Source organism: Crotalus tigris, unplaced genomic scaffold (genome assembly GCF_016545835.1).
Source record: "Crotalus tigris isolate CLP2741 ecotype Arizona unplaced genomic scaffold, ASM1654583v1 scf7180000018396.560290, whole genome shotgun sequence".
NCBI classification, from domain to species: Eukaryota; Metazoa; Chordata; class Lepidosauria; order Squamata; family Viperidae; genus Crotalus; species Crotalus tigris.
In genome coordinates this window covers 324,430-351,812 of record NW_024096980.1, presented here as the reverse complement: position 1 = coordinate 351,812, position 27,383 = coordinate 324,430, and the positions used below count along the sequence as shown (strand labels likewise).

The following is a 27,383-nucleotide window of genomic DNA, read 5'->3' as shown; positions in this document are numbered from 1 at the left end:
CCTCCCTCGAAAAGTGTCCTCCTACATGTCCTCCTTTTCGATATTTGAAAACTAATCTGCAGGGCTTTTTTTTCTTATAGAATGCTCAGAACAGCGTTCTGGCACCTTTTTTTGATGGTTTTTTTTTTCAATTTTTGCATGAGCTGTGCTACTCCCCCTATTGGCTTTCGAAAGCCAATAGGAATTGCTGCTGAGCGCGCCAAAACACCCGGCCGGCAAACTTTGCACCCCTCCCTGCTACCCAACTACACCATCTCCTAGTTCAGGGGTAGGCAACCCAAAACACTCAAAGAGTCACTTGGACACGTTTCTCACCAAAAACAAGACACTGGGAGCCACAAAACCCTTTTGATATCTAAAATGAAGATAACACTGCATATATCCTTTTTTACCTTTAATATATATATTATGTATGTATGTATGTATGTATGTATGTATGTATGTATGTATATGTGTTTGTGTGTATATATATAAAATAAAGGTAAAAAAGGATATATGCAGTGTTATCTTCATTTTAGATGTCAAAAGGATCTCTCTCTCTCTCTTTCTTTTTCCTCTCTCTCTTTCCTCTCCCTCTCTCTCTTTCCTCTTTTTTCTTTCCTTTTTCTCTTTCCTCTCCCTTTCTTTCTCTTTCTTTCTCTCTCTTTCCTCTCTCTCTCTCTCTCTCTTCTTTTCTCTCTTTCCCTCTTTCCTCTTTCTCTTTCTCTCTCTTTCCCTCTTTCCTCTCTCTCTTTCTCTCTTTCCTCTCTCTTCTCTCTTTCTCTCTTTCCTCTTTCTCTCTTTCCTCTCTCTTTCTTTTTCCTCTTTCTCTCTCTCCCTCTTTCCTCTCTTTCCCTCTTTCCTCTCTTTTTCCCTCTTTTCTCTCCCCCTTTCTCTTTCCTCTCTCCCTCTCTTTCTCTTTTTCCTCTCTCTTTCTCTTTTCTCCCTTTCTTTTTCCTCTCTCTTTCTCTTTCTTTCTTTCTCTTTTTCCTCTCTTTCTCTCTTTCCTCTCTCTTTCTTTTTCCTCTTTCTCTCTTTCTTTCTCTTTCCTCTTTCTTCTCTCTCTTTCTCTCTTTCCTCTTTCTCTTTCCTCTCTCTCTCTCTTTCCTCTCTCTTTCCTCTCTTTCTCTCTTTCCTCTCTCTCTCTTTCTCTCCCCCTCTCTCTCCAGGTGAGGAGAGAGAGAGAGAAAACAAAAGGCAGACAGCGCCAAACGGGTGGGGAGGGGGAGTAGGATGGGAAGCAGCAGCTCCGGTGGCGGCGGCGGCATGGCAGTGGCCACTACAGCATCGTTGGGGGTCCCCGCCACCCCCAGCCCAGCTGCCGCCCCCGCCGCATCTTCAGCCAAACGGGTGGGGAGGGAGCAGGACGGGAGGCAGCGGCTCCGGTGGCGGCCACTGCAGCATCGTCGGGGGTCCCCGCCACCCCCGGCCCGGCCGCCTCCTCCGTGTCCTCAGCCACTTCGCCGTCACAAGAGGAGGGCGCCAAGGCCGGGTGCACCATGGGTGGGGTTTTTATTATGCATTTATCATATTATAGTGTATTCTGTATTATTGTTGCAATGAATAAAATGTTTAATTTACGATATTTTTTTCTTCAATTTATTTGTGTCCTCCTTTTCATTGTAAAAAAGTTGGTCACCTTAGTTTAACATTCATGACAACATGTTATGTAACAGTCCCTTTTCATCATAATGGAAATGTTTAATTAAGATAGATTACTGAGACTGTTGGAAGACCTGAAGGGCCAGGTTGGACACAGATCAACCTGGAAAAGGTTTAAAGTATCTGTGTGGACACTAAGAACCAACACTGATTTATTGACACATAAACAAATGTTGGTCATGGGAGTTAACTTCTCTATAAAAATGGATTACGTGTTTAAAACAAGGAAGAGCTGTGGAGATCTGATTCAAGTGACGACTAACAAAGAATGGCTGGAGAATCTCCTTGAGCAAGAGAAGCATTTCTGAAGCAGGAAAAACCTTTTGGTGCTTTTATGCTCCGTGGAAATGCAAAGTAGGGACTTAAAAGCAATAAACACCTATTTGAATGAGAAAATAGCTAATCGAGCTATGAGGAAGTCCCACTTACTTTCAGAGTATTATTCTCAATATAGAGGAGAGATACTAGGGCCAAATTATGTATCTGAACTATCAAGTTAAAAATTTGAAAAAATAAATATGAACTTTGACCAATGCTTGTATGTTTACATTGCTGCATCTTTCTCCAATCTAATCACTTATTAAAAGTAGAATTGGGAGGCTACTTTCAGATAAACTCAGTTACATGACATGTGCTTAGTTAATACATGTATAGAAAGTGAGACAATGTAATTTAATGTAGATCCAGATTTTAATTTATATATCCTTTTGCACTATGGGGCCAATACTTCTCATCTTGCACTTTAAACTGGCAGACCTGGATTGAACCTGACAGAGCATCAGCAGAATTCATATTAGCAATCATAATTTTTCACATGCTGAAAGGTAATAGATAAATATCTCAGGGCTGTCACTTAGAAGTCAAGCTCTGCTCAGTTGAGGAAAAAAGCAAGAGGCTCAAAGGTATGGATGTTCTATTGCTTTTAGGACAAGGTACCAAAGTGCTCACAGAAATCTTTCTGCTGCCTTTTTTCCCATTTTCTTCTATTCGTATATCTGTCATTTTTCTTGTGCTTCTAATATACATTGCCTAGTAAATGTTCTGCTTAATCTTTGGGAAGGCTTCTTCCCTCCTTGAATAATAGGAAGAGATTTTTTTTTTCAGATTGTATTTAGAATGCAGCATTCTGTCACATTCTATACATTACACAGAAGTCGATTTCACTTACTAATCGGGACCTGCACTTTTGTATATGTCGGGCTGCTGTTGCTTTCATATCAGAAGTATTGAGGTGCTTCCAGGATGAAAAGATTAGCCAGTGACATCACCGTTGCCCAGAGGATTCCCATTTGGAAGCTCCTTTCAGGTCTCTGTTAATGCCTATCAAAGTAGTACATATCTATTTACTCATGATTAGTCAGTTTTGAACTGCTAAGTCAGCAGGACCTGGAGTTAATGATAGGAGCTCGCTCCACCATGCAGCAGCACTTGGGTCATCTTAGGTTAGCAAACTGAGTATTGAGGTGGGTCAACTGATGGACCAGATGCAATAATGAAAAAATTCTGACTGTAAAAATACGATTTTTCAAACTTGGCAACTTTAAAATGTATAGAATTCAATTCCTGGAATTCCCCAACCAGCAAGAACAAAGAAATATAAATTATCTCTCTAGCTTGTAACTTGGAGATCTGAATCCTTTAAATGTTAGGCAGTTTTGTTTATCTTTGGCCATTAATTTCCCTGCTGGCAACCAGTGAGACCTGCAATTTGAGCATCTTTAAAGCTTCACAAGTTCTTCTCTTCTGGAAGTGCTGATGTTGGAAAGGCACTGAAGACAGTTAACCCAGATTTGTGGTGTTCTCTGACCACCACTTTTAGGTGCTAAGCAGACAACAACAGGGGTTTTTCCCCTAATAGAACATCTTCAATCATTCCATTCTTTTTTATCTACCTCCTGCTCTTTCCTTGCTAATTCGATTTGGTCTTTAAAAGGAACACATATTCTCAACTGATTTGATTAGAAAAGAAATTATTACAGTAAACACCACAAACAAAATAGAGATTGACATGATGGAAGCATGAAATGGAAGGAAACCATAACTACAGCTACCAAATACATAAGATTCAGTTAGCAACTTACTGCTACTCAGTGCTTTTTTTGTAAAAAAAAAAAAAAAAAAAGTGCTGGAACTCACACACGTCATACAACCCGCCTTGCCTACCCTACAAGGTTCCATCCAAAAAAGGTGCCGGAACTCCGTTCTGGGCGTTCTATGAGAAAAAAAGCCCTGCTGCTACTAATACACTCTGGGATCTGTATTCATTGGATGAATAATGTTTACTGCATAACTAACTAACCCACATGACATGGGAATTTAGTGTGCAATAATCATGACAGCAACTCAGGTTTATCTGTAAGTATTGAGTCAGTTAATGAACCACCATTCCTGTGCTGTCGTAACACTTTTATAACTACTGCAAACTGTACTCAGATTTTTAAAAATTAAAACTTAAAAAAATATAAATACTTCCAATAAAATGACTAGGTAAAATTAATTTGTCAGGCTTGACTGGAGTTCTGGTTTAGTAACATCTGAAGGACCCCAAGTTACCCAGCTTTGACTTATTGTCTGTTAAGTTTCTTGGAACATTAAAGTTTTTCCAAAAGCAATATAATAGGTGTGATCTACTGCTGGTAAAGTATTGTAAATGTTTTAGTGACAGGACATGTTTTTTACAAGAACACAGCCTCACGCCTTCTGTACATATTTCTGAAAAATCTTCCAGCTGTTTTATATAACAATGACTGTAATTGTTTGCTTTAAACATAAGGACATTTATTATTATAATCAATCTATTTGAAACAATAGCTGCTTTGTCGTGTGGCAAAAGTTCTTATGAAGAAAGTAGAAAAGAATGGGTGGCCAACGTTCTGGGATTTGTGCTCCCAGGTATGCAATTATACAGGTTGTTCTTGACTTAATGACCACAATTCAGCTTAAAATTTCCATGCTAAACAAGAAAGTGAATTTTGTCCCATTCTATGACCTTTCCTGCCACAGTTGTTAAGTGAATCACTACAGTTGTTAGTAACACAGTTGTTAAGTGAATCTGGCTTCCCTGTTGACTTTGCTTGTTACAGGATTACAAAATGTGATCACGTGAACCAAGGACACTGCAAGTGTCATAAATGCATGCCAGTTGCCAAGTGTTTGAATTTTGATCATGTGACCATGGGGATGCTGTAACAATCATAAATGTGAACAGAGGTCATAAGTCCCTTTTTTCACTGCCATTGTAACTTCAGTCACTAAATGAATGGTTGTAAGTAGAGGGCTATCTGTATGCATACATATTCTATTTTCTCTTTCCATTGACTTTAATTTCAATAGAACCAGAAGAGATAAAGACATCTTAACCAGCTTTGCTGAAATGATTTATCAGGGATAAGTTCCGGAATACAATGGATATTTTGATTCTTATTAATAACAATATCCCTATGATATTTCTTCTGTAGTTCCTTCAACCACAGTTCCTTAAACTGCAGGAGTTTTTTTCCTTCTATTCAGTCATGTTTGAATCTCAGAAACTGCTGGGACAAGTCTCTCCAGTTTTCTTGGCAAGGTGTTTCACAAGACGTTTGCCATTGCTTCCTTCTTAGGGCTGAGAGAAAGTGACTGACCCAAGGTCACCCAACTGACTTTGTACCTAAGGCAGGACTAGACCGCACAGTCTCCTGATTTCTAACCTGATGCCCTAACTACTACTACTACTACTACTACTACTACTACTACCACCAAACTGGCTTTCTTAAAATAGTAGAATTTTGAAAATCATTGCCGAACAGAAAAAGAAATGCTTATGCAACATGAATGCATCACTTACTGCAGAGCTCCTACACAAAATAAAAAAGCTTAGAGACATTCATTCACATGTTGTTTTGATCCTCTCTGACTATCTAGATAAGCCAGACATTAGAATTCCTCTTGGTTTATAGCAGCTTTCTCAAACCAAGCGCCCTCCTATTAATAATGCATTATTAATTTCTATCATTACAGACTTTTTCAGATTAGGGGGAAATGTTTATGGGTCCTTTTCCTTTCTCTCTTTTGCCATTCCAGCTAGTTGCAAAATATACCAAGATAAACTTGGTCCCAAAAATCTCTGCTGGATACCAGGTGTGCTATTATTCCAATACAGCTTAAATGAGCCATTGAAGTAAGCATGTCTCAGTGCTATGTACCGTAGTTCCTCCTACAGCAGTGCATTATAGAAATTGCCACATCTTGTATTTTCCAGCTATGCTCCAGATAACAGGAAAAGTACATGACAAAAAAGCGTCACAAAAAGAAGTGCTGCTAATTGCAGTAACAAATGATCTGTCAGCTGGACCTTCTGAGATCTGGATTAAAATAAAATAGGAAACTGAGAACACTGAATAAATTCATGGATAGCTAAGCAGGATCCTTTTTTTTTTAGTGGATTCCCACTATCGGTTCCAAATTCTTTGAGAATGCCATTTCATTTATTTTACTGGCTTCCTCGTTTCTCTTATTCTATTAAAAGATAAAAGGTATTTGTTTAGCTTTCCAAGCATGAAAATATAGATTTTGCATTCATTTTTTCCCTGTTAACTTCTCCCTTCCCCCACCTCTATGATATAACAGATCCAACAAGGGCGCACTTAATTTTTGTCCCATCAAAAAAAGCAATTGCAATTAGTCAAAAATTAACTGTCCAAATATCTCTGCTATCTAGACCAGTGCTTCTCAACCGTGGTAACTTAAAAACGTGTGGACTTCAACTCCCAGAATTCCCCAGCCAGCATTACATTATATTATATTACATTACATTACGTTACATTATGCTTGAGAAGCTAAACTGATCCCTTTTATCTTTTAGTTGGATAAGAGAAACAGGGAAGCCTGTAAAATAAATGAAATGGCAATACCATGGAATCTGGAAACTGGAGATGGGAATCCATTAAAAAAAATGGATTCTGCTTAGCTAGCAATTGATTTATTCAGGGTTCTCAATTTCCTATTTTATTTTAAATCTATATCTCAGAAGATCAGCTGACAGAACATTTGTTACTGCCATGGTAAGTAGACATTTTCGTCTAGACTTTCATGGTTCTTGGTTTGGATGGGGAACCTTCACCTCAATGGTATTTTTAACACTGGGAAGTTTCAAAGGTAAGTCGGAACTTAGTTGGTAAGTATTTGAAGCAAGGAGATAAATTGCAAAGGAGGTCTCATTAAGTTCATAGAAGTCTTTGGGTGTGTTTAAATGATGGTGCGCAGCTGGGATAAGCTACAGCACAGGATTTAGGCTGCAGTATTTATGCCCATATTTGACAATAAGCTGAAATAAATATTTTCATGTGAATGTTGGGAAAATATTGCCTAAAGATTTCATGTTGCAGTAATAACATTTCAGTTTCAGAGGACCGCAAATAGTTTTTAAGTACTAGTTTGTTTCTAGCCCACTCATCTCAGTGCCAGTAATTCCTTCACCAAACCGACAACTTCCTTTGCAAATTTCCTGCTGGTTGATGATGCAATATTCTGTCAAGGACAATAGGCCTGAATAGCCCTAATTTGAATTTGTTATGTGTATCTCTCCAAAGTTTCCAAATGAATATTTTTTCAAGATTATACTTAATGCCCTCAGCATAATCTCCCAAGATAAATGTAAACAGATGTTCAGTTAGCAATATTTCGGCTCCTACCTTTGGAACTAAGCCAATCTGTAGCAGGGGAAATTATGTGGCTCAATCTTGCTACCAGTTCCTGGTGTATAAATCATGCAGGCATTGTGAAATCAATGTGTGTCAGCGTTGTTGCGGCCTAATCTCACTTAAGCGTTATAGTTGCATTTAAATGCCTGGCAATCCCATTCTTGATTGCATGTCTTGCTCCTATTTTGTTCCCTGCACTTGATTTAAATGTTATTTTCTCACAATGTCATGGCATGAAACCTTCAGAGCATTTGCCACCTGCCTTTCATGGACAGAAAACATATTCATGTGACTTGAACCTGCCCTTATACAGCAGAAAAATGACTGTATTGTAGGAGATCCCCAAAATTACACATTCACGCATGCAAACAAAAGATTTGCTTAGCCAACTGTAAGGGTCAGGGTGCTCTAATACTATTTTGAAAAAAACTGCAAGATTTTGGTTCTGCTAAGAGTGATTAGTAAAGAAAGATTGTTTACCTCTATATAATATTGTTTGTACAACTCTGTGGGTCCATTTTTAGAAATTGAAAATATCATATTCCAAATTATTAAAAATGTCAAAATAAAAAAATCACATTAACAATCATGAAAGCAAATGGAGGTGGCCTGAAGTGCTTGATTCTTTTTTTAAATAGCACTCTTAAAATGTCTGGACAACGATTTGTTCTCTGCTATTTGAGCCATGGTGGTGCAATGGTTAGAATGCAGTACTACAGGCTAACTCACTGCTCACTTCAGGAATTCGATTTTGATGGGCTCAGGGTTGACTCCTGAGGTCGGTAAAATGAGGATCCAGATTGTTAGGGGCAATATGCTGACTTTGTAAACTGCTTAGAGAGAGCTTTAAAGTACTGTGAAGCAGTATATAAGCTTAAGCCTAGACAAGTTCAAATCGCCAGGACCAGATGGATTACACCTCAAGGTTCTGAAGGAACTGGCAGATGTGATCTCAGAACCACTGAACTATATTTTTCAAAGATCCTGGAGCACTGGGGAACTACCGGAGGACTGGAAAAGAGCTGATGTAGTTCCCATCTTCAAAAAAGGAAAAAAATGGACCCAGGAAATTACAGACCTATCAGCCTGACCTCAATACCTGGGAAGATCCTGGAAAAGATAAACAACGAATCAGTGAGCACCTAGAGCCAAACAAAGTCATTACTAAAAGCCCACATGGGTTCATCAAAAATAGATTATGCCAGACAAATCTTATTGCATTCTTTGACCAAGTGACAAAATTAGTGGATCAGTGGAATGCTGTGGATATAATTTACTTGGACTTCAGTAAGGCATTTGATAAAGTAGATCACAACCTACTACTTGACAAGATATAAAAGTGTGGGGTAGACAGCATCACCACCAGATGGATCTGTAGCTGACTGACCGGCCGTACTCAACATGTGGTCCTCAATGGAACTGCATCTACATGGAGGGAAGTGTGTAGTGGGGTGCCCCAGGGCTCTGTTCTGGGCCCAGTGCTCTTCAACACCTTCATCAATGATTTGGACAAGGGGATAGATGGAGAACTCATCAAATTTGCAGACAACACCAAGCTGGCAGGAATAGCCAACTCTGCAGAAGATAGGCTTAAGATACAGAAGGATCTGGACAGATTTGAACATTGGGCGCTATCTAACAAAATGAAATTCAATAGTGAAAAAAGCATTTCACATTTAGGCAAGAAAAACCAAATGCACAGGTATAGCATAGGGGGTACCTTGCTCAATAGTAGTAACTGTGAGAGGGACCTCGGAGTCCTAGTGGACAATCACCTAAATATGAGCCAGCAGTGTGCTGCAGCTGCCAAAAAGGCCAACACAGTGCAAGGCTGCATTAACAGAGGGATAGAATCAAGATCATGTGAAGTGTTAATACCACTTTACAATGCCTTGGTAAGGCCGCACTTAGAATACTGCATCCAGTTTTGATCACCGCGATGTAAAAAAGATATTGAGACTCTAGAAAGAGTACAGAGAAGAGCAACAAAGATGATTAGGGGACTGGAGGCTAAAGCATATAAGGAACGGCTGCTGGAATTGGGTATGTCTAGTTTAATGAAGAGAAGGATGAGGGGGGACATGATAGCAGTGTTCCAATATCTCAGGGGCTGCCACAAAGAAAAGGGAGTCAAGCTATTTTCCAAGGCACCTGAAGGCAGGACAAGAAGCAACAGGTGGAAACTAACCAAGGGGAAAAGCAACTTAGGAGAAGGAGAAACTTCCTGACAGTTAGAACAATTAACCAGTGGAACAACCTGCCTCTAGAAGCGGTGAATGCTCCAACACTGGAAGTTTTTAAGAAGAGACTGGACAGCCTTTTGTCCAAAATGGTATAGAGTTTCCTGCCTGAGCAGGGGGTTGGACTAGATGACCTCCATGGTCCCTTCCAACTTTACTATTATTATTATTATTTGAAGGAATCAGAGACCAGTCATTGCAGGGTGCAAAGGTGTCTTACTGCCTTTCACAGTGTTTATTGCTCTTATACAGTTATTCCAAGCAACAAAAGATAACATAGCAACAGCACTTTTATTGGTGGATACTCCTTGTCAATCCTTAAGAATTTACCAGCCAGGGGCAGTTTTCTGCGACATCCTGTTGGTGTGAACTAGGTGAGATCATGTGAACTAAGTGAGATCATGTAGGTGAGATCATGTATTTGAGCCGAGGCAATGTGCTGCACACGAACACTACATGACCTCTATCTCTACAATTATTATCGATCATCGCACAGTCAGCCAGATGTTCAGACTGGATTTGGCATTTTGTCTACCTATCGAGTCCTTACCCAGGACCTGGGATAGGCAGATGTGGATGTTTGATGGTATTACAGATATCGTCGCAGGATGGAAGCAGTTCCTAATAAGGCGCCTTTTGCAATTGACTAATAGCGAATTTGTCAATGCCAATGGTGTTCAAGTGGTGCTCCAGTTGTTTTGGGATTGCACCCAAGGAGCCTATGACTATTGGTACTACCCTTGCTTGCTTTTGCCACAGTCTTTCTATTTCTATTTGTAGGTCTTTGTATTTTGTTATCTTCTCCAGTTCTTTCTCTTCTATTCTGCTATCTCCAGGCACTGCCACGTCCACTATCCAGACTTTTTTGTCTTTCTTATCGACAATTGTTAAGTCTGGGGTGTTATGTTGCAGGTGCTTGTCTGTTTGAATTCTGAAGTCCCAGAGCAGTTTAATTTTATCATTTTCTATGACTTTCTCTATTTTATGATCCCACCAGTTTTTGCTTACAGGCAAATGATATTTTTTGCAGATCTTCCAATGCACCATTGTTGCTACTTTGTCATGCCGCTGCTTGTAATCAGTTGTGCAATCTTCTTGCAACAGCTTACCAAGTGGTCCACTGTTTCTTCAGCTTCTTTGCATAGGCGGCACTTACTGTCTGTTGCTGTCTTCTCAATTTTGACTTTGTATGCATTTGTCCTTAAGGCTTGGTCTTGTGCAGCCAGAATTAGTCCCTCGGTCTCTTTCTTCAATTTTCCTGCTCTTAGCCATTGCCAGGTTTTATTATTATCTGCTTTCCCAGCTATTTTTTTCATGTATTGGCCATGTAGTGCTTTGTCTTCCCATGCCTCTATTCTGTTCTTCATTTGGTCTTTCTTGTAGGCCAGTTTGGTCTCTCCAGTAGTTAGTAAGCCTTCCTGATATACTAATTTCAGTGCATCTTCATCATTGTTCTTCAGATATTCTTCCAAAGCCATTTTTTCTTCTTCAACCATCTGATGTACTTGTAGCATTCCACGCCCACCTATTTGCCTTGGTAGATAAAGTCTATCAATGTCACTGCGTGGATGAAGGGCATGATTCATTGTCATTATTTTTCTGGTCTGCCTATCCATTGCTTTTAGTTCTGCTTGAGTCCAGTCCACTATTCCAGCTGTGTACCTAATGACTGGGATTGCCCAGGTGTTGATTGCCTTTATGGTATTTCCTCCATTGAGTTTGGATTTTAAGATCTTCTTCACTCTCTTGATGTATTCACCTCTAATCTTTTATTATTATTATCATTCATCGCACAGTCAGCCAGATGTTCAGACTGGATTTGGCATTTTGTCTACCTATCGAGTCCTTACCCAGGACCTGGGATAGGCAGATGTGGATGTTTGATGGTATTACAGGTATCGTCGCAGGATGGAAGCAGTTCCTAATAAGGCCGCCTTTTGCAATTGACTAATAGCAAATTTGTCAATGCCAATGGTGTTCAAGTGGTGCTCCAGTTGTTTTGGGATTGCACCCAAGGAGCCTATGACTATTGGTACTACCCTTGCTTGCTTTTGCCACAGTCTTTCTATTTCTATTTGTAGGTCTTTGTATTTTGTTATCTTCTCCAATTCTTTCTCTTCTATTCTGCTATCTCCAGGCACTGCCACGTCCACTATCCAGACTTTTTTGTCTTTCTTATCGACAATTGTTAAGTCTGGGGTGTTATGTTGCAGGTGCTTGTCTGTTTGAATTCTGAAGTCCCAGAGCAGTTTAATTTTATCATTTTCTATGACTTTCTCTATTTTATGATCCCACCAGTTTTTGCTTACAGGCAAATGATATTTTTTGCAGATCTTCCAATGCACCATTGTTGCTACTTTGTCATGCCGCTGCTTGTAATCAGTCTGTGCAATCTTCTTGCAACAGCTTACCAAGTGGTCCACTGTTTCTTCAGCTTCTTTGCATAGGCGGCACTTACTGTCTGTTGCTGTCTTCTCAATTTTGACTTTGTATGCATTTGTCCTTAAGGCTTGGTCTTGTGCAGCCAGAATTAGTCCCTCGGTCTCTTTCTTCAATTTTCCTGCTCTTAGCCATTGCCAGGTTTTATTATTATCTGCTTTCCCAGCTATTTTTTTCATGTATTGGCCATGTAGTGCTTTGTCTTCCCATGCCTCTATTCTGTTCTTCATTTGGTCTTTCTTGTAGGCCAGTTTGGTCTCTCCAGTAGTTAGTAAGCCTTCCTGATATACTAATTTCAGTGCATCTTCATCATTGTTCTTCAGATATTCTTCCAAAGCCATTTTTTCTTCTTCAACCATCTGATGTACTTGTAGCATTCCACGCCCACCTATTTGCCTTGGTAGATAAAGTCTATCAATGTCACTGCGTGGATGAAGGGCGTGATTCATTGTCATTATTTTTCTGGTCTGCCTATCCATTGCTTTTAGTTCTGCTTGAGTCCAGTCCACTATTCCAGCTGTGTACCTAATGACTGGGATTGCCCAGGTGTTGATTGCCTTTATGGTATTTCCTCCATTGAGTTTGGATTTTAAGATCTTCTTCACTCTCTTGATGTATTCACCTCTAATCTTTTTCTTGACTTCAGTGTGCTTGATGTTGTCAGCTTGAAGGATACCCAAGTATTTGTAGTATTCTTCCTCATCCAGACTCTTAATGTTATTTTCGTGGGGCATCTTGATTCCTTCAGTTTTCACTATTTTTCCTTGTTTGATAGTAAGTGTGGCACATTTGTCCAAGCCAAACTCCATTACAATATCTTGGCTATATATACGGACAGTGTTGAGCAGCGATTCTATTTCAGATGATGTTTTTCCATACAGCTTCAGATCATCCATGTAAAGGAGGTGGGATAGTCTGGCAGATGTTTTTGATGTTTGATAGCCATGTCCTGAGTTATTCAGTATTGTTGACAGAGGAAACAGTGCAATAACAAATAGTAATGGTGATAATGAATCTCCTTGAAATATTCCTCTCTTGATATTAACCTCTCCCAGCCTCTCACCATTGATCTGCAACTGTGTCTTCCATTGTGCCATCGATCTTTGCACAAATTTTCTGATGTTTCTACTGACTCCTGTTATTTCTAGGCACTTGATTATCCAATCATGTGGCAGAGAGTCAAATGCCTTTTTGTAGTCAATCCATGCCACATTCAGGTTGGTCTTCCTTCTCTTGCAGTTTTCCAAGATCATTTTGTCTATTAGGAGTTGATCTTTTGTTCCTCTGCTATTGGGGCGGTTTCCTTTCTGCTCAGGTGGAAAGAGATTGTTTTCAACTAGATGCTGTTGTACTGCATCAGCTACCACACCAGTTAGTAATTTGAATGTTGTTGGTAAGCAGGTAATTGGCCTGTAGTTACCTGGTGTTGCCCCTTTTGCTGGATTTTTCATTATTAGGTAGGTTTTCCCAGTTGTTAGCCACTTTTCAATTTCTCCTCCTTGTAGTATATTGTTGAACTGCTTGGCAATGAGTGGGTGTATAACAGTTAGATGTTTCAACCAAAACCCATGCAGTTCATCTTCACCTGGTGCTGACCAATTTTTGATTTTCTTTGCTCTTTTTTCTACCATTTTTGTTGTTATTACTAGTTCTTTCATTTCAACTTCTGTTTTATTTGCATCCACCTCTTTTAACCAAGCCGCATCCTTGTTGTATTTCTTTGGGTTATCCCATATCTGCTTCCAGAACTGCACTGTTTCTTCCTTGTCAGGTACTGACTGATTCCTTGCAGTTTCTCCATTGATGGATTGGTAGAAACGTTTCTGATTGGATTGAAATTGGAGGTTCTGCCTATAGTTTGCAATTCGAGCTTCATATCTACTGATTTTCCTGGCTATAGCTGTTATTTGTTGCTTTATTATTTCCAGTGCTTCCTTGATCTTCCTTGTTTCTAAGTGGTATTTCTTGATTAGGTATTCTTTGGTCTTCTTGTTCTTCAGCTTCTTTTCTTTCATCTGTTCTAGCTTGCTTGCATGTGATCTTAACTTGCTGATCTTATTTTCTAGTCTAACCTTCCATTTTTGTGGTGCACTGTTTGTTTGTTTTTCTTTTTTTGTTGATTTTGCATCCCAGGTATTCTGTTATAACTGCAGCTGTGCTGTACATTAGTTGGTTTGTTTCTTGCAGTGAATTGGTGCTTATACTTGCTATTGCAGTATTTGCATCTTTTAATGCTTGTGCTAGCTGTTTCTTTGGAACAAGCTTCAATGCAGGCAGCCTTATTCTGTTGTTTTTGTGCTGTTCTAGATGCTCAATTATTCTTTGTTTCAATTCTTTTATTTCTTTAGTTAGAGGGTTTTGTTCTTCCTGAGGAAGAGGTGCCTGGTTTCCAAATGAGAACAGTTGTATATCTCTACTGGATTCTTTCACTGCCAACTCCCCCTGGTTTGCCTCTACATTCTGAATTACTTCTTGTAAGGCTTTGATTTCTTTGCCCTGGGTAAACCTTTGCAGTTCGTCCAATTCTGTTTCTGTAAATACTTTATTTCGTGTTATAAATCGGCGTTGATCTGCTAGTCTCTGTTCTGTTATTTCTGATTCTGGATGTTGTTCTTTCCAGAATTCGTGCATTCGTTTTAGATATCCTCGTCTTGTTGGACTTGATCTGTAGTAACAGATCATTATTTCTTTGTTTTCCATCACTGTGTATCTGCGACGGGTAAACACCTTTTCTTCCAGTAGTTCTGCAGCTGCTGGCCCTGGTTGCTCAGCCAACAGTCCTGAGTCCTGTAACCCATTTTTCACCAGATATCCAGGAACTCCAATATCTAGTGCGGACCTTGTTAACCCGGGCGACGTCCGAGCCGGTATGGCATTCTGAAATTTACGTCTCACCATATTTTTTATGGGAGAGACACTCTTTGTCTGACTCCTCTGATGAGACCTGTCCAGTATGGTTGAACCTCTGGCATAGCTCTCATCTTCCTCAGAGTACACAAGCCCCACAACCACGTCAAGGTAGTGCCTCACTGGGGGCAATTATTATTATTATTATTATTATTATTATTATTATTATTATTATTATTATTATTATTATTATTAAGTGCTAGTGCTATTTGACAGGGCAGAAATCCTAATTTTTTGTAGCAAATGATCACTGACTAATCTTATTCCAGACAATCATTGTCCTTTTCAGGATTTTGGCTTCTGATCGTTCTGTGTTTGTGGATACACATGCAGCAAACATATTCCCATGCATTTATTCAGACAAATATACAAGTATATTGCATGCATGAGTTTCATAGTGATAGAAAGAATAATTGGGATTGGTTTCAATTGCTGGTAATAACTCAAGGTGACAATTTGAGGAAGGTGGCCTTTACACAGGAGTTTTCCTTATATATGTGTACTTTATATACAAACATATGTACACATACTGCCTATTTTCCCTTTGGGGAAGATCATCTTAAATTTTATAGGTAGTCCTCAACTTACAACCACAATTTAGCCCAAAATTTCCGTTGCTAAGCAGGACCATTTTTAAGTGAGTTTTGCTCCATTTTATGACTTTTCTTGCCATAGTTAAGAGAATCACTGCACTTGTTAAGTTAGTAAGACAGTTGTTAAGTGAATGTGGCTTGCCCATTGACTTCACTTGTCAGAAGGTCTCAAATAGTGATCACCTGAACCCAAGACACTGTAACGGTCATAAATATGAATCAGTTGCCAAGCATCTGAATTTTGATCACATGGCCATGGAGATGCTGCAAAGGCTGTAAGTGTGAAAAAAGGCAATGAGTCACTTGTTTCAGTGCCATTGTAACTTTGATTGGTTACTAAACAAAATGTTGTAAGTCAAGGACTACCTGTATTATTTTCTTCAGAGTAAATAACAATGTTTCAGAATATTATAGCAATTCTCAGAAGTTCACCAGTCTGATACTAAATCCGCCCTGCTTATTTGAATAACTGAATTTGGCTTCATCAGTCAACAAAATGTATTGGCCTAATAAAAGCTGGGTAGACTGCACAGTCTGAATCTATTAAGGTCAACATATCTATCCAGGCATGTATTACATCTTCCAGGACTCATTAGGGGTCTTGTGAGAGTTTGTGGGAAGGAGGCAGGAGAGGAGAAATTCAATTTATGTGAGAAAAGGCAACACAAGCCAGATATGGAGGCCATGGGAAGAAAGCTTTTCCAGGATAATCTGTCTTAATTGACTCCCTAAATTATCTCTGGGAATTTATTCATAGAGTTTTCATCCCGACTGGGTTAAAGATGCCAATGTCTTTCTGAATATTATGTGATTCTTGCTCTCTCTTTGTTGTTATTTTTGTGGGGCTCCACAACAATCTAAAAAACTCCAGGAATATGATAAGTGCTAAGAATGGTGCAATACACAAGAATCAGTTGTAGTTATATAACACTTTGAGAATTTTCTTATATAAGACAGGAGTGATATTTAAAAGAAGCAGTCTTTTAGTTGGGTGAAGTTAGTTTTGGAAGCAATTGTTTGTTTAATTAGATCAGTAGCTGAAAAACCAATAAATAATTTAAAGTACAACATCATCCTACTTTCTGCATACTTTGCTTTCAGGAATTTTAGTGGAGCTATTTTGGGCCTATACTGCATTAGACAGTGTGCGAAATCAGCTATGATACTAAACATATCTAATTGTCTCAATTCTTTATCTCACAATATAATTATAGAACTTGTACCTGGTTAATACCGGTAGCATTGGAATAGAACATAATCACGGCTACTAACAGACCAAGCTGATCTATACATGCAATCGTTGCTAGAAAACATTTTTAAACAGTAATATATTATATCTTAACATTACTTTTATGAATGTATATCTTGTATATTGCCCAGAGTCTCTAGCACTGGAATTGTTAATAAATTAACAATTGTTAATAAATTAAAGAGGTTCCCATCTCAAGGCCCAGGCCCAGTCTTTTTTTTAAGCCTTAATTAATTTTCTATTTTTTCATACTTAAACATTTCTCTATTTCATACTACTCCTTCACCTCATTTGGTTACTGATATGTAATATTTCTGTTTCCTAGTGCCTTGATTATCTTCAGCAACACTGAAGAAGCTTTGGCCTCAAATACCTACCCTCCAATCATGAAATCCACTCCCTGCTTGAAACTTTAAGAGAATGAAGGTGGTCTGAAGGAGTGATAGGTCCAAAAATAAATGGGGCAATTTATCACCAATCCTCTGATTTGCATTTCCAAACACTTTCAGTTATCTACATACAATACATGGACATATTATGATTTGTGTTCTAACTCTTTATTGCACTATCCCGTTATTTAGATTGAGAGTTTCTCCAACAAGTGATAGTGCCCAATTATTTAGAGCTAGGGTTCCTTGTCTAGAAAGTGGTAGAATGATTTAGACCAGTGTTTTTTAATCTGAGCAACTTTAAGAAATTGGGACTTCAAGTTCCTGAATTCTAGGTAGAGAATTCTGGGAATTGAAATCCAGAATCCTTAAAAGTTGCTGAGATTGAGAAATACTGACCCAAGCTTTCCACTACTTTGTAATTATTAGAACTTGTACTAAAAACTGATAAGTTTAGCCTTGAGCTGCAAGGCCATACCATCAGATCTATTTACACTGTTTTGCTCTTCCTGTTTTTAGAATCATCTTATTAAGAGTTCCAAATGAATAAGAAGAAAATACAACAGCAACTGCCTTCAAGACAGTTACTGATGGCTTATCAACATCTTTGAGAATTTATTTGGTACAAGCCTGTTCTACTGTTCTAGCTAAAAGCTGCTCGTAAGAACAACTGCTATTTTAAAAAATGAAAGGTGCGCGCGCACACACACACACACACACACACACACACACACACACACCAATTTAAAACATAAAATGCATGCCAAGGAGATAAGAGTCATTACCACAGAGGACCATATTCCAAGAATAATAAACTCAGTCTCCAATCTGCAGCTGTGGATTGAAGGACTTGAGTATGAAGATACAGAGATGCCCTGTTTTATATTGCTTTTACATTAAACTAAATCCCCTAAGTCAGTGTTTCTCAACCTTGACAATTTTAAGGCATGTGGACTTCAACTCCCAGAATTCCACAGCCAGCATTGCTGGCTGTGGAATTCTGGGAGTTGAAGTCCATGTACCTTAAAATTGTCAAGGTTGAGAAACACTGCCCTAAGTACATACATTAGGATAACGGAAGTAGGTAGGTTGAACAAGCAGGGCAGTTTTTCAGCTCTCTTGACTTCTGGCCTTGCAGACTGCCACCAGGGCTTCATTGGGCTTGAAAACTGTTTCATCCTGAACCTTGGTAATCATCCTATGCTTTGCAACTATATTGTGTGTTGGCAAAAAGCCCAAGATCTTTTACAAACAAGTTGAATTTTGCAAAAATTTAATCTTGATGAAATGAAGACTGGGTGATCATGGCCAAATTCTGTTACTGGTTCTATTGCTGCCTTCTTAAAATGTGTACCAAATACACTGTTGGGCAGGATGCACATGAATTTCTCTGCTAATCTGACACATGTATTGGTATTAATTTATCTATTGTTTAATAGACATTGTATATCCTGTTTTTTTCCAGGAACAAAAGGCAGCATACATAGCATTCCCTCCTTTCATTTTTCCCAACAGCAATAAGCCAGTGAAGTAGATTGAGTGGAGAGAGAATGACCTACCCAAAGTTATTCAGTTGTGGACATGAATTTAGGTTTCCCAGTGCCAGTTCAACATCTTAACCACTACACCACACTGGCTCAAACTATATGAGTATATTAAACCACATCTATTTGCTATTCTGAAAATTACATGAAGAAAGGCAGTGAATCCTAGGGCAATATGATTGCATAAATTTTCACAACATTAAGTGTAAGTTAGCAAATAATCAGGTTGTACAGACCTTATCTATCAGGGATTTCTGACAGACTGTTACATGTATTTCTCACGGTATTTCTTCCAAATGTTCACTGTTCTACTTCAGTGCTGTAAATGGAAATAGCAAGGTATGTATGTATGTATGTATCTTTGTGTGTACATACGTACATACTATATGTATGTATGTATGTATGTATGTATGTATGTATGTATGTTTTTACAGGTAAAAGTTAATCAATCTGGAAACCTGATTGCGAAGATATATTTACCTTTACAATCAAATTTCCAGATTGATTATTCAGCTTTTATCAGTTTCTGATATTTTATCTTAGCAATGGGTAATCTATGAGCTGCATCCAGCCCCAGCACCCCATTTGTGCCCTTCCAACACCCATTGTTTAGAATGGTGTGAAGTTAGAATCCTTTTTTTTTTCCAGTTTGGGAGAGTTAAGAATTGGTATGAGAGGGATTTGCCCCTTCCCTCTCAGCCCTGTTCCTTTTGGTAACATTATAGCTGCAGAGGAGAATATATAGAAGAGGCGCAATGGTCAGTGGTTAAAAACACTGAGTTTGTCAGCTTGAAAGCTGACAGCCTGATTTTGAGACCTGAGCACTGAGCAACAGGATGAGCTCCTGTCACTTGTCCCAGGTCCTGCCCAACTAGTAGTTCAAAAACATGCAAATGTGAGTAGATAAATAGGTACTACTCTGGTAGGAAGGTAACAGCATTTCCTGTGCCTCCACATTTATTCATGCTGGCCACATGACCATGAAAATGTCTTCAGATAACACTGGTTCCCTCAGCTAAGAAACTTTTACCTTTATAACTGAAGCAAATGGCCTCTAGAGAACTGATTCGGAAGTTGGCAGCCCAAGTTACAACCTCAATCTTTCAAATATTGCCCTACCTTATATAATCATAAAACATTTAATACAGTAGCAACAGTGACAACCAACCCTAAAACCCACAGACATATATTTTTGGGTTTTCACTTTCATAATGTGGTCATAATTATTCCCAAACATTGACCTGAAAACACTTTAGTTCCTAAAATTCCCGTAACCCTATCCCTTTTGTCTCAATAAATCTTGCTAAAGAAAACCTGAAAATCTTGCTTGGATAAAAGTCACTTGGATTTTGACAGCATTTGCAGGCCATTATGGAAAAATCAGCAAGATTTGCCTTGATTTAATGCAAGCAGATCTCTTATATTTCATAGATTAGGGTAGGACCCAGTGAGTGTTTTATAACAGACACATAAAAACACACTCACTGTGCCATTCAGACACCTTGCCTTCCCCGTCACAGCACCTGTCCTCTGGAATAACTCCTCCCACTTCTAAAATTCAGACATCCCAGAGCCTGTTAGTCGTTTGGAAGGCCTTGAAGATCCAGGCTTTCCATCAGGCTTTGGGTTTATTTATTTACTCATATTATTTATATTTAGGGACGCAGAAGCTTAATAGTTAAGACATGAGTCCCGTCAATTATTCCAGCCAATTTAGCAGTACGAAAGCATGCAAATGCAAGTAGATGAATAGGTACCATAAGCATGTGGGAAGGTAACAGAGTTCCATGTGGGTAGAGGTTCCATATTTCCATGCAGTACGCTATATGCTATGGTGTGATGTCATGCTGGCTGCAGAAACATCTCCAGGCAACGCTGGCTCTTAGGCTTACGAAAGGGAGATGAACACTGCCCTCTACAGTTGGTAACAACTAGTGGAGTAAACCCCCACCCCAGGAACACTTATACCCTTACCTTATTATTTATATGGATGCCCATCTCACAAAGTGATTGTGAGTGGCATGAAAGAATTAATCCCACCCTCTAATAAACCAAAGGAGAACCAATGACAGCACTCACACTCACATACAAAAGCTCATCTACAACAGGAGACCTCATCTAGTTTCAGGATTCAAATACGTGAGGAGAAAAATAGGTTTTCATTACTTTTAACAGTGCTAAACTATCCAAATCTTCAAGGGGGTGGTGGTCCATAGAACAGGTGCTGCCACTAAGAAGGCATGCGTCTGAGGTCCAGCAAGTTTTTTTAATAGAGCATGTCTTCTCTCCTAGATCTGGTGGGGTGAGCAGAAACATTAGGTTAAAGTGAGGGATGTAGAGCAGGGATGTCAAACTCAATTTTATTTTTTTGAAGAAATTTTATTGGTTTTTTAATTCTTATAACAAAGTATTCAGGACACACCGTGGTGCTAGGGTAATCAAACATCCTAAAACAAAACATATATACATAGTACAATCAATACATCAAGTATTCCCTCTCTTTTTCCCTCATATAGCAGAGTGTATTTAAAGTATCCAATTCTAGCTTAAATTTATTCAACCTGAACCTGTTTTAAAGCTTTATAAATTTACAATACCGTAATCAAATTAACTTTAAATAAAGACATTTTCAATTCAGATATCCCTTCCGAGTATGTTCTACTTTCTTAATTTTATCAAAATCTTATTTATTTCTTCTTCCACTAATCTCCCCTATTTAAAGTAAAATATTTATCCATCCTATACCTATCTAATCCATCAATTAATCAATCTCTTTAAGCTGACAAGATAATATCAGACCTTAAATCATTTCAATCCATTATATAGAATTCAAATCTCATCCAGTTAATTATCATAATTAATAACATCCATGTAATCAAAGAATCACCTCATCTTATTAAGTTTCAATTAATTAATATTTCAAATCTAAAACATCTCTTCAATTTTCTTCATTCCATTACATAATAATTTACATACAAATAAACCTAACATTCTAAAAAATACATTCTTAATATTCTAGATTACCTTTAATCCATTATATAAAAATATTTCATTTTTAAACAAAAATATTAATCTATCCTAAACATATCTAAATGTGTATATCTATCTATCTATTCTATACATCTTATTTAATTAACATTCAATTAATTATTAATTCAATCAAAGTCTAAAACATCTCTTTACTTCAAACTCATAATCTTAATCCTTACATCAGTCCATAATTCTAGGTTGCCTTTAATCCAATGCATGAAATTTTAAATTTCATTTTTCAATCTTATTCTAGCTTTCCTCTTATGCCAAGCAGGTTTCCATAGCAGGGCTTCCGTTCCAGGTGATGAATCTCTTTTTGTTGCTTGTAGTGTCATTTGATTCGATGAAAACCATCTTGGTCTCTGCATTGGCCCTCTGTTTCTCTTGTCCATAAAGCCTTGTTGCTTCAGAAGTTCAAAACTCAGTCTTTGCTTTTCCTGGTCCTCAAAGCTATAAGTGAACTGCTTATAGGGCAAGATAAAATTCTCTTTTTTCTCAGTTAAGTCCTCTTCTTGTATAATCTGTTTTGTAGAGTAGACAGGTGTAATTTGAGAGTCAGTTTTAAGGTTTAAAGTAGGAGTTCTGGCTCTTAATTCTGTAGTAAACTCTTTTATTGTAGTACATATTTCTTCTTTAGCCTCATAGATCTTTTCCAATATAAGTTTACAGTTTAAAAGTGATTGAGGTTTCTCCATTTTAACAATAGTTGAAAAGAAATCCTTTTTTCTTTTTCTTTTTTTTCTTTTTTAGTGGAGGTTACAGTTGAAAAGTATCCACCCTCACAAATCCCACAGCTGGCTCAAATTATCTTTTCCTTGAAAAATAGTTTGAAGGCCAAAACCATCTCATATCCAAATAGTCAACAATTCCAATATTAACTTTTGACCAGTAGATGTCCTCTGTAGGCTAGAAAGACTTTTTCAAACACCATTTTTTTCCTTTTTTCTATTTTTTAAAGAAAGAATGGAAAACGAAATACTCTACCAATATAATACCACTCCAAAGAAAAAACAAAAAAACAATTTTTCTCTACCTCAACGTGAGTAGAGATAAAATATAGTCTTTAAAAAGGTTTTAATCTGTTCTTTTATTAAAACGCCTTTATTCCCACACATACAAAAAGCCGCTTTTTCCAGATGGGGAAATAATTCCAACAAAGCTTTTGCAGGCAAAAACAACAGCATGGGGTGAAGAGAAGAAGAAAAAGGATCTCACCTGGACCATCCGTGGTGGGTCTATTGTGCTTAGGTGTCAGTGTGACTTTCAGCTGGTGCAGCAGAGTGATCTGCCATCTTGCAGGCCGATCTTTGCTCCGTCGGCCCTGAGGAGATAGCTGGAGACACGGGGAAGCTGCCACCCTCCCCTATCTAACAGCAAGCCTCCTCCTCGGTGGTCGCCGTAGGGAGTCTACCGGCAAAGGAAACTCTGGACGGTGCAGAGACGAGTCTCCAAGCACGTCCGGCGTCGCCGCGTACCAGAACCAGAAGTCCAAAACCTCAATTTTATTGAGGGCCACATCAGCATTGCGGTTGCCCTCGGGGGCTGGATGGTTGTGGCCAGGGTGGGTGTGGCCTACTGGGTGGGCATGGATTGAGTGGGTGTGGCCTACTGGGTGGGCATGGCCAGCTCTACAATGTTCGCATCAAGGGTGTCTGTTGGGGCCTGGGCAGGAGTGGAACAGATCTGAGGGTCTCTGGCAGAAGGGGGTGGGACTGGGGCAAGTGCCAAGGCATGGTCCACTGGAGGAGCCTCACTGTTCTTCTCAGGCCATGCGAGGGGGGCTGGATGGTGGTGCGGGCTGCTTGGAGCTCTGGGCAGCAGAGGTCAAACGCCCAGCCTGGTCCTCGAGCACCTGCAGCACCAAGCCCAGCCCCACTTCCCCAAGGGGGCCCCTGCTTCACTTACCTCCTCCTCAAGGCTGCTGTTGCTGTGCTTGCTGTCCTTAGTCAGGTTGCTCATGATGGGTACGAGGGCAAAATCAGAGGGAGGCCCATTCTCTCTCCATGGGAAGAGACCCGGCTTTGTATCCAAAGCTTTCTTAGCAATAGGATGGGAGACCCCCAGGATAGGCCAGGAGGAGGGGGCAAGGGGATGGTGAAAGGGCAGCAGGGCAGGACTAAGGCAGGACTTCCCTCACACCATCCCTCTCCTTCTTTCTTTCCTAAGTACAGAGTGGTGGGAAAATATCTGAGATGAGGGAGGGAGAAAAACAGGCAAGAAATGCAGCTGGGGAGGTGTCACTCTTTGTGAGGAATGAAGAAATGCACCATCGCCTGGAAGTGGCCAGCACATGGCCCTCACCTACTTCACATATCTGGCTTGGTGGGCTTTGGGGGAGGGGTTGCCATGAGCAGCGTGAGAGTCAATATTACCTGCGCAATGCCCCCCAGCCTCCAGCCTACCTGGTCTCAGCAGGCAGTGGGGCGCTTTCCTCACAGCGCCAAGAGGCTGAACCAGGCAGCGCAAATCCAAAAAGAAGTGCAATGCTGCCCAGCCTCCAGCCTGCTTGATTTTGGCAGGCAGCGGGGCGCTCTCCTCACATTGCCGAGAGGTTGAGAGGGGCGGTGTGAAGCTCATCAGCTTTGCATCTTGCCGCCTGCTGAAACTGGGCAGGCTGGGAGCTAGGCAGCATTGTACTTCTCATCAAATTCGCGCCACCCGGCTCAGCTCTTGGCACTGCGAGGAGAGCGCCCCACTGCCTGCTGAAATGGGCAGGCTGGGAGCTGGGCGGCGTCTCGCTTTTTGGATTTGCGCCACCCGGCTCAGCCTCTTGGCCCTGTGAGGAGAGCGCCTCGCTGCTTGCTGAAACCCCTCCCCCAGAGCCCATCAAGCCGGATATGTAAAGTAGGCGAGGGCTATTTGCTGGCCACTTCCAGGCGATGGTGCATTTCTTCATTCCTGACAAAGCATGCACCCAGGGGGAGGGACCGAAGTGGCAGGGGCTGGTTTCTCACTGTTTCTAGACGGCCTTGTGGAGCTAAGACTGAATGTGTTTCAACATAGATGGCCACCACAAAATTGTACATTGGCTTCCGGCCAGCCTGGGCCAGGGCCAAGGCAGCAGGGACCATTCTCTCACTGTTTCCAGGATGGCTTCGTGGACTACATGAAACCACTTCGCAGGCCACATCCGGCCCGGGGGCCTTGTGTTTGACATGTCTGATGTAGAGGAATACGGAGATAACTTGGAGAAGATATGCAGAAATTGTTAGCAAAACATGAGCTGTCCCAAAAATGAGACAATATGAGAAAGAAAATTAAGATTAACTACCTTGATTCTCTTTGGTATAAGAGTGAAGGGAGGGGAAAACACTGCCAAGATTTCAGAATTCTGTTATTATAGCCTATAATAACAGTTCTAATATCTACAGGTAGTCCTCTAATTACAACAGTTCATTTAGTGACCATTTGAAGTTACAACTGCACTGAAAAAGTGACTTATGATTGTTTTTCATACGTTTTTACACACATTTTGTGCACAGTTTTTACACACATCCCCATGGTCAAGTGATCAAAATTCAGATGCTTGGCAACTGATTCATATTTATGATGGTTGCAGTGTCCTGGGGTCATGTGATCACCTTGTGCGACCTTCTGACAAGCAAAGTCAATGGAGAAACAGGTTCACTTAACAATCATGTTATTAATTTAACAGCTACAGTGATTCGCTTAATAATTGTGCCAGGAAAGGTCATAAAATGGGGCAAAATCCATTTAATTGTCTCACTTAACAATAGAAATTTGGGCTTAATTATGGTCATAAATTGAGGACTGCTTATATTAGATATTACCTGTTAGATAATATCTGTTTTGCATAAAATAACTTTTATTTCCTGGCCTGGCTGAAAATTTTATATATTGCATTTGTTTTATTTCATTTGATTCTTTAGTTTTATTGCTTGCTTTTCTATTGTACACCATCCAAAATCACTTTTGAGTGGGGAAGCCTAATAAATCCAGCAAATAAATAAATCAACAAATAACTAATAAATAAATAAATAAATCTTGTCTTAAAAATTACTAGCTACGCTAGAAAATGTGTATTTATTTTGCCTGGTGTTAATTAGTGACACCTATTGCATTTAACCAAATGCAACAATTCTATAACAAATCTCATGAGTGTGAAATAAAGATTATTTCTCTGTGTCTCTGTCCGTGCATGTGTGTGTGTGTTTGTGGTGTGCATGTGAATGCCTTCTACAGATGGACTCAGTCACATTAAACTTATGGTTTAAAAAACAGTAGTTTATCTAATATTTTGGTTTTAGCTTTGTACACTGGGTGAACTTAGCTGCTTATGGCTTATTAAGTAAATGATAATTATACAATCACAAAATGCAATATAGGATCCCATTGCAATTTTGCTTTTTATTTCTTTTTAAAACACCCAGTTCTAATTGTACCAAAAGAACAAACATTCACATGCTATAAAGACTGTTGAGAAAAGTAGACAATTTTGTGAGTTGAGAGATATTATGCAACAGCCCTCTGGTAATTCATTCTTTGGATTAGGCCACTTATCCTAACTGTGAGAATCTTGGCAAACATCGAGTGCAATCAAGCCACCAACCTAATCCTTGAAAACATCTTTCCTTCAAATGTAATATAAACAGAGTCATTCTCTTTGCAGCTACAGTAAGTCTTTAGTTTGAAGGAAGGGAAAACTTGTTTGTGGCTGGTTATCTAACAGGTTATTAACTGGTTATGTAACTTCACACAAAGTTCACAACCTGATCAAGGTACATTTTTATTTGCTCATTATTTTGCTAGGACACTAAACAGAATTGTGGAAATAGCTAGCTCAGCTGTATTTCATTCAAATCAAACCCATTGAAGTAACACAATTTTGTCAAAAGATTTAAAATTTAAATGCATATTGCTGTATAGAGGTCAAATTGCATAATCATCCAATTAAGAATACCAGTCTCTCTTCTCTTTGTCTCCAAGTTAACTTAATTCAAACAGGAATGCAGTGGAAGAATTAACTTACATAATAAGAAACTAGATTTCAAAGAAATGTGAAATCAATGCTGCCTCTGGGCAAGTACACGTAAGTTAGAATTATTGATTTAATTATAGTTGTGCCAACTTTTCAGATTAAAATCTTATGTAATGAGATTGGTAAATTGGTAAATCCAGTGCTGTTGGATTTTTTTCCAGGTATCAGCATGCAAAACATTTGCAAGTGTTGGCATTGCTTAAATCACCTCACTTACATTTTTTTTAAAAAATGTTATCTTCTTATAAACTAATTTTTATAACAATGCATCTCATTATTGTTCAAGTGAGCATTTTCTAAATATAATCTTAATATATCAATAATTCTGTAATGGAAAGATGATTTGCAAAGAAGGATTTAGAGAAGCAGTTAAAGGCATAACAGGATAAAAGATAAAATGAATGCTCTAATTTAAGGAAGAAGAACAGAAGAACTTTTCTATGTGAAAAGAAAATCTTCAAATTGAGCTCAATACTTGGTAACTTTATTGATATATCCATCAATAGTTATAGAGGGGAGATACATTCAGTTCTATTCCATTCACAGGTACGACTTAATGTTGTTCATTTTATGCTAACTGCATATTTAACCAATTTCCCTATTCATTTTAACTACAACTCATACTTTCATATTCAAATGAGTCTAGTTTTTATAATGGCCAAATTCAAACT

General features: G+C 39.1%; 1 protein-coding gene across 1 annotated transcript in view; it reads left to right on the top strand.

Annotated features, from left to right (window-relative positions):
- The window catches only part of MINPP1 (multiple inositol-polyphosphate phosphatase 1), a 60,741-nt gene extending 43,624 nt beyond the window's left edge, over positions 1-17,117 (top strand). The window contains exon 6 of the mRNA XM_039352010.1: positions 17,076-17,117. Within this exon, the coding sequence (XP_039207944.1) occupies positions 17,076-17,102 (27 nt within the window). The 3' untranslated portion in view covers positions 17,103-17,117. The remainder of the gene's footprint in view (positions 1-17,075) is intronic.
- Positions 17,118-27,383: the final 10,266 nt, after the last annotated feature.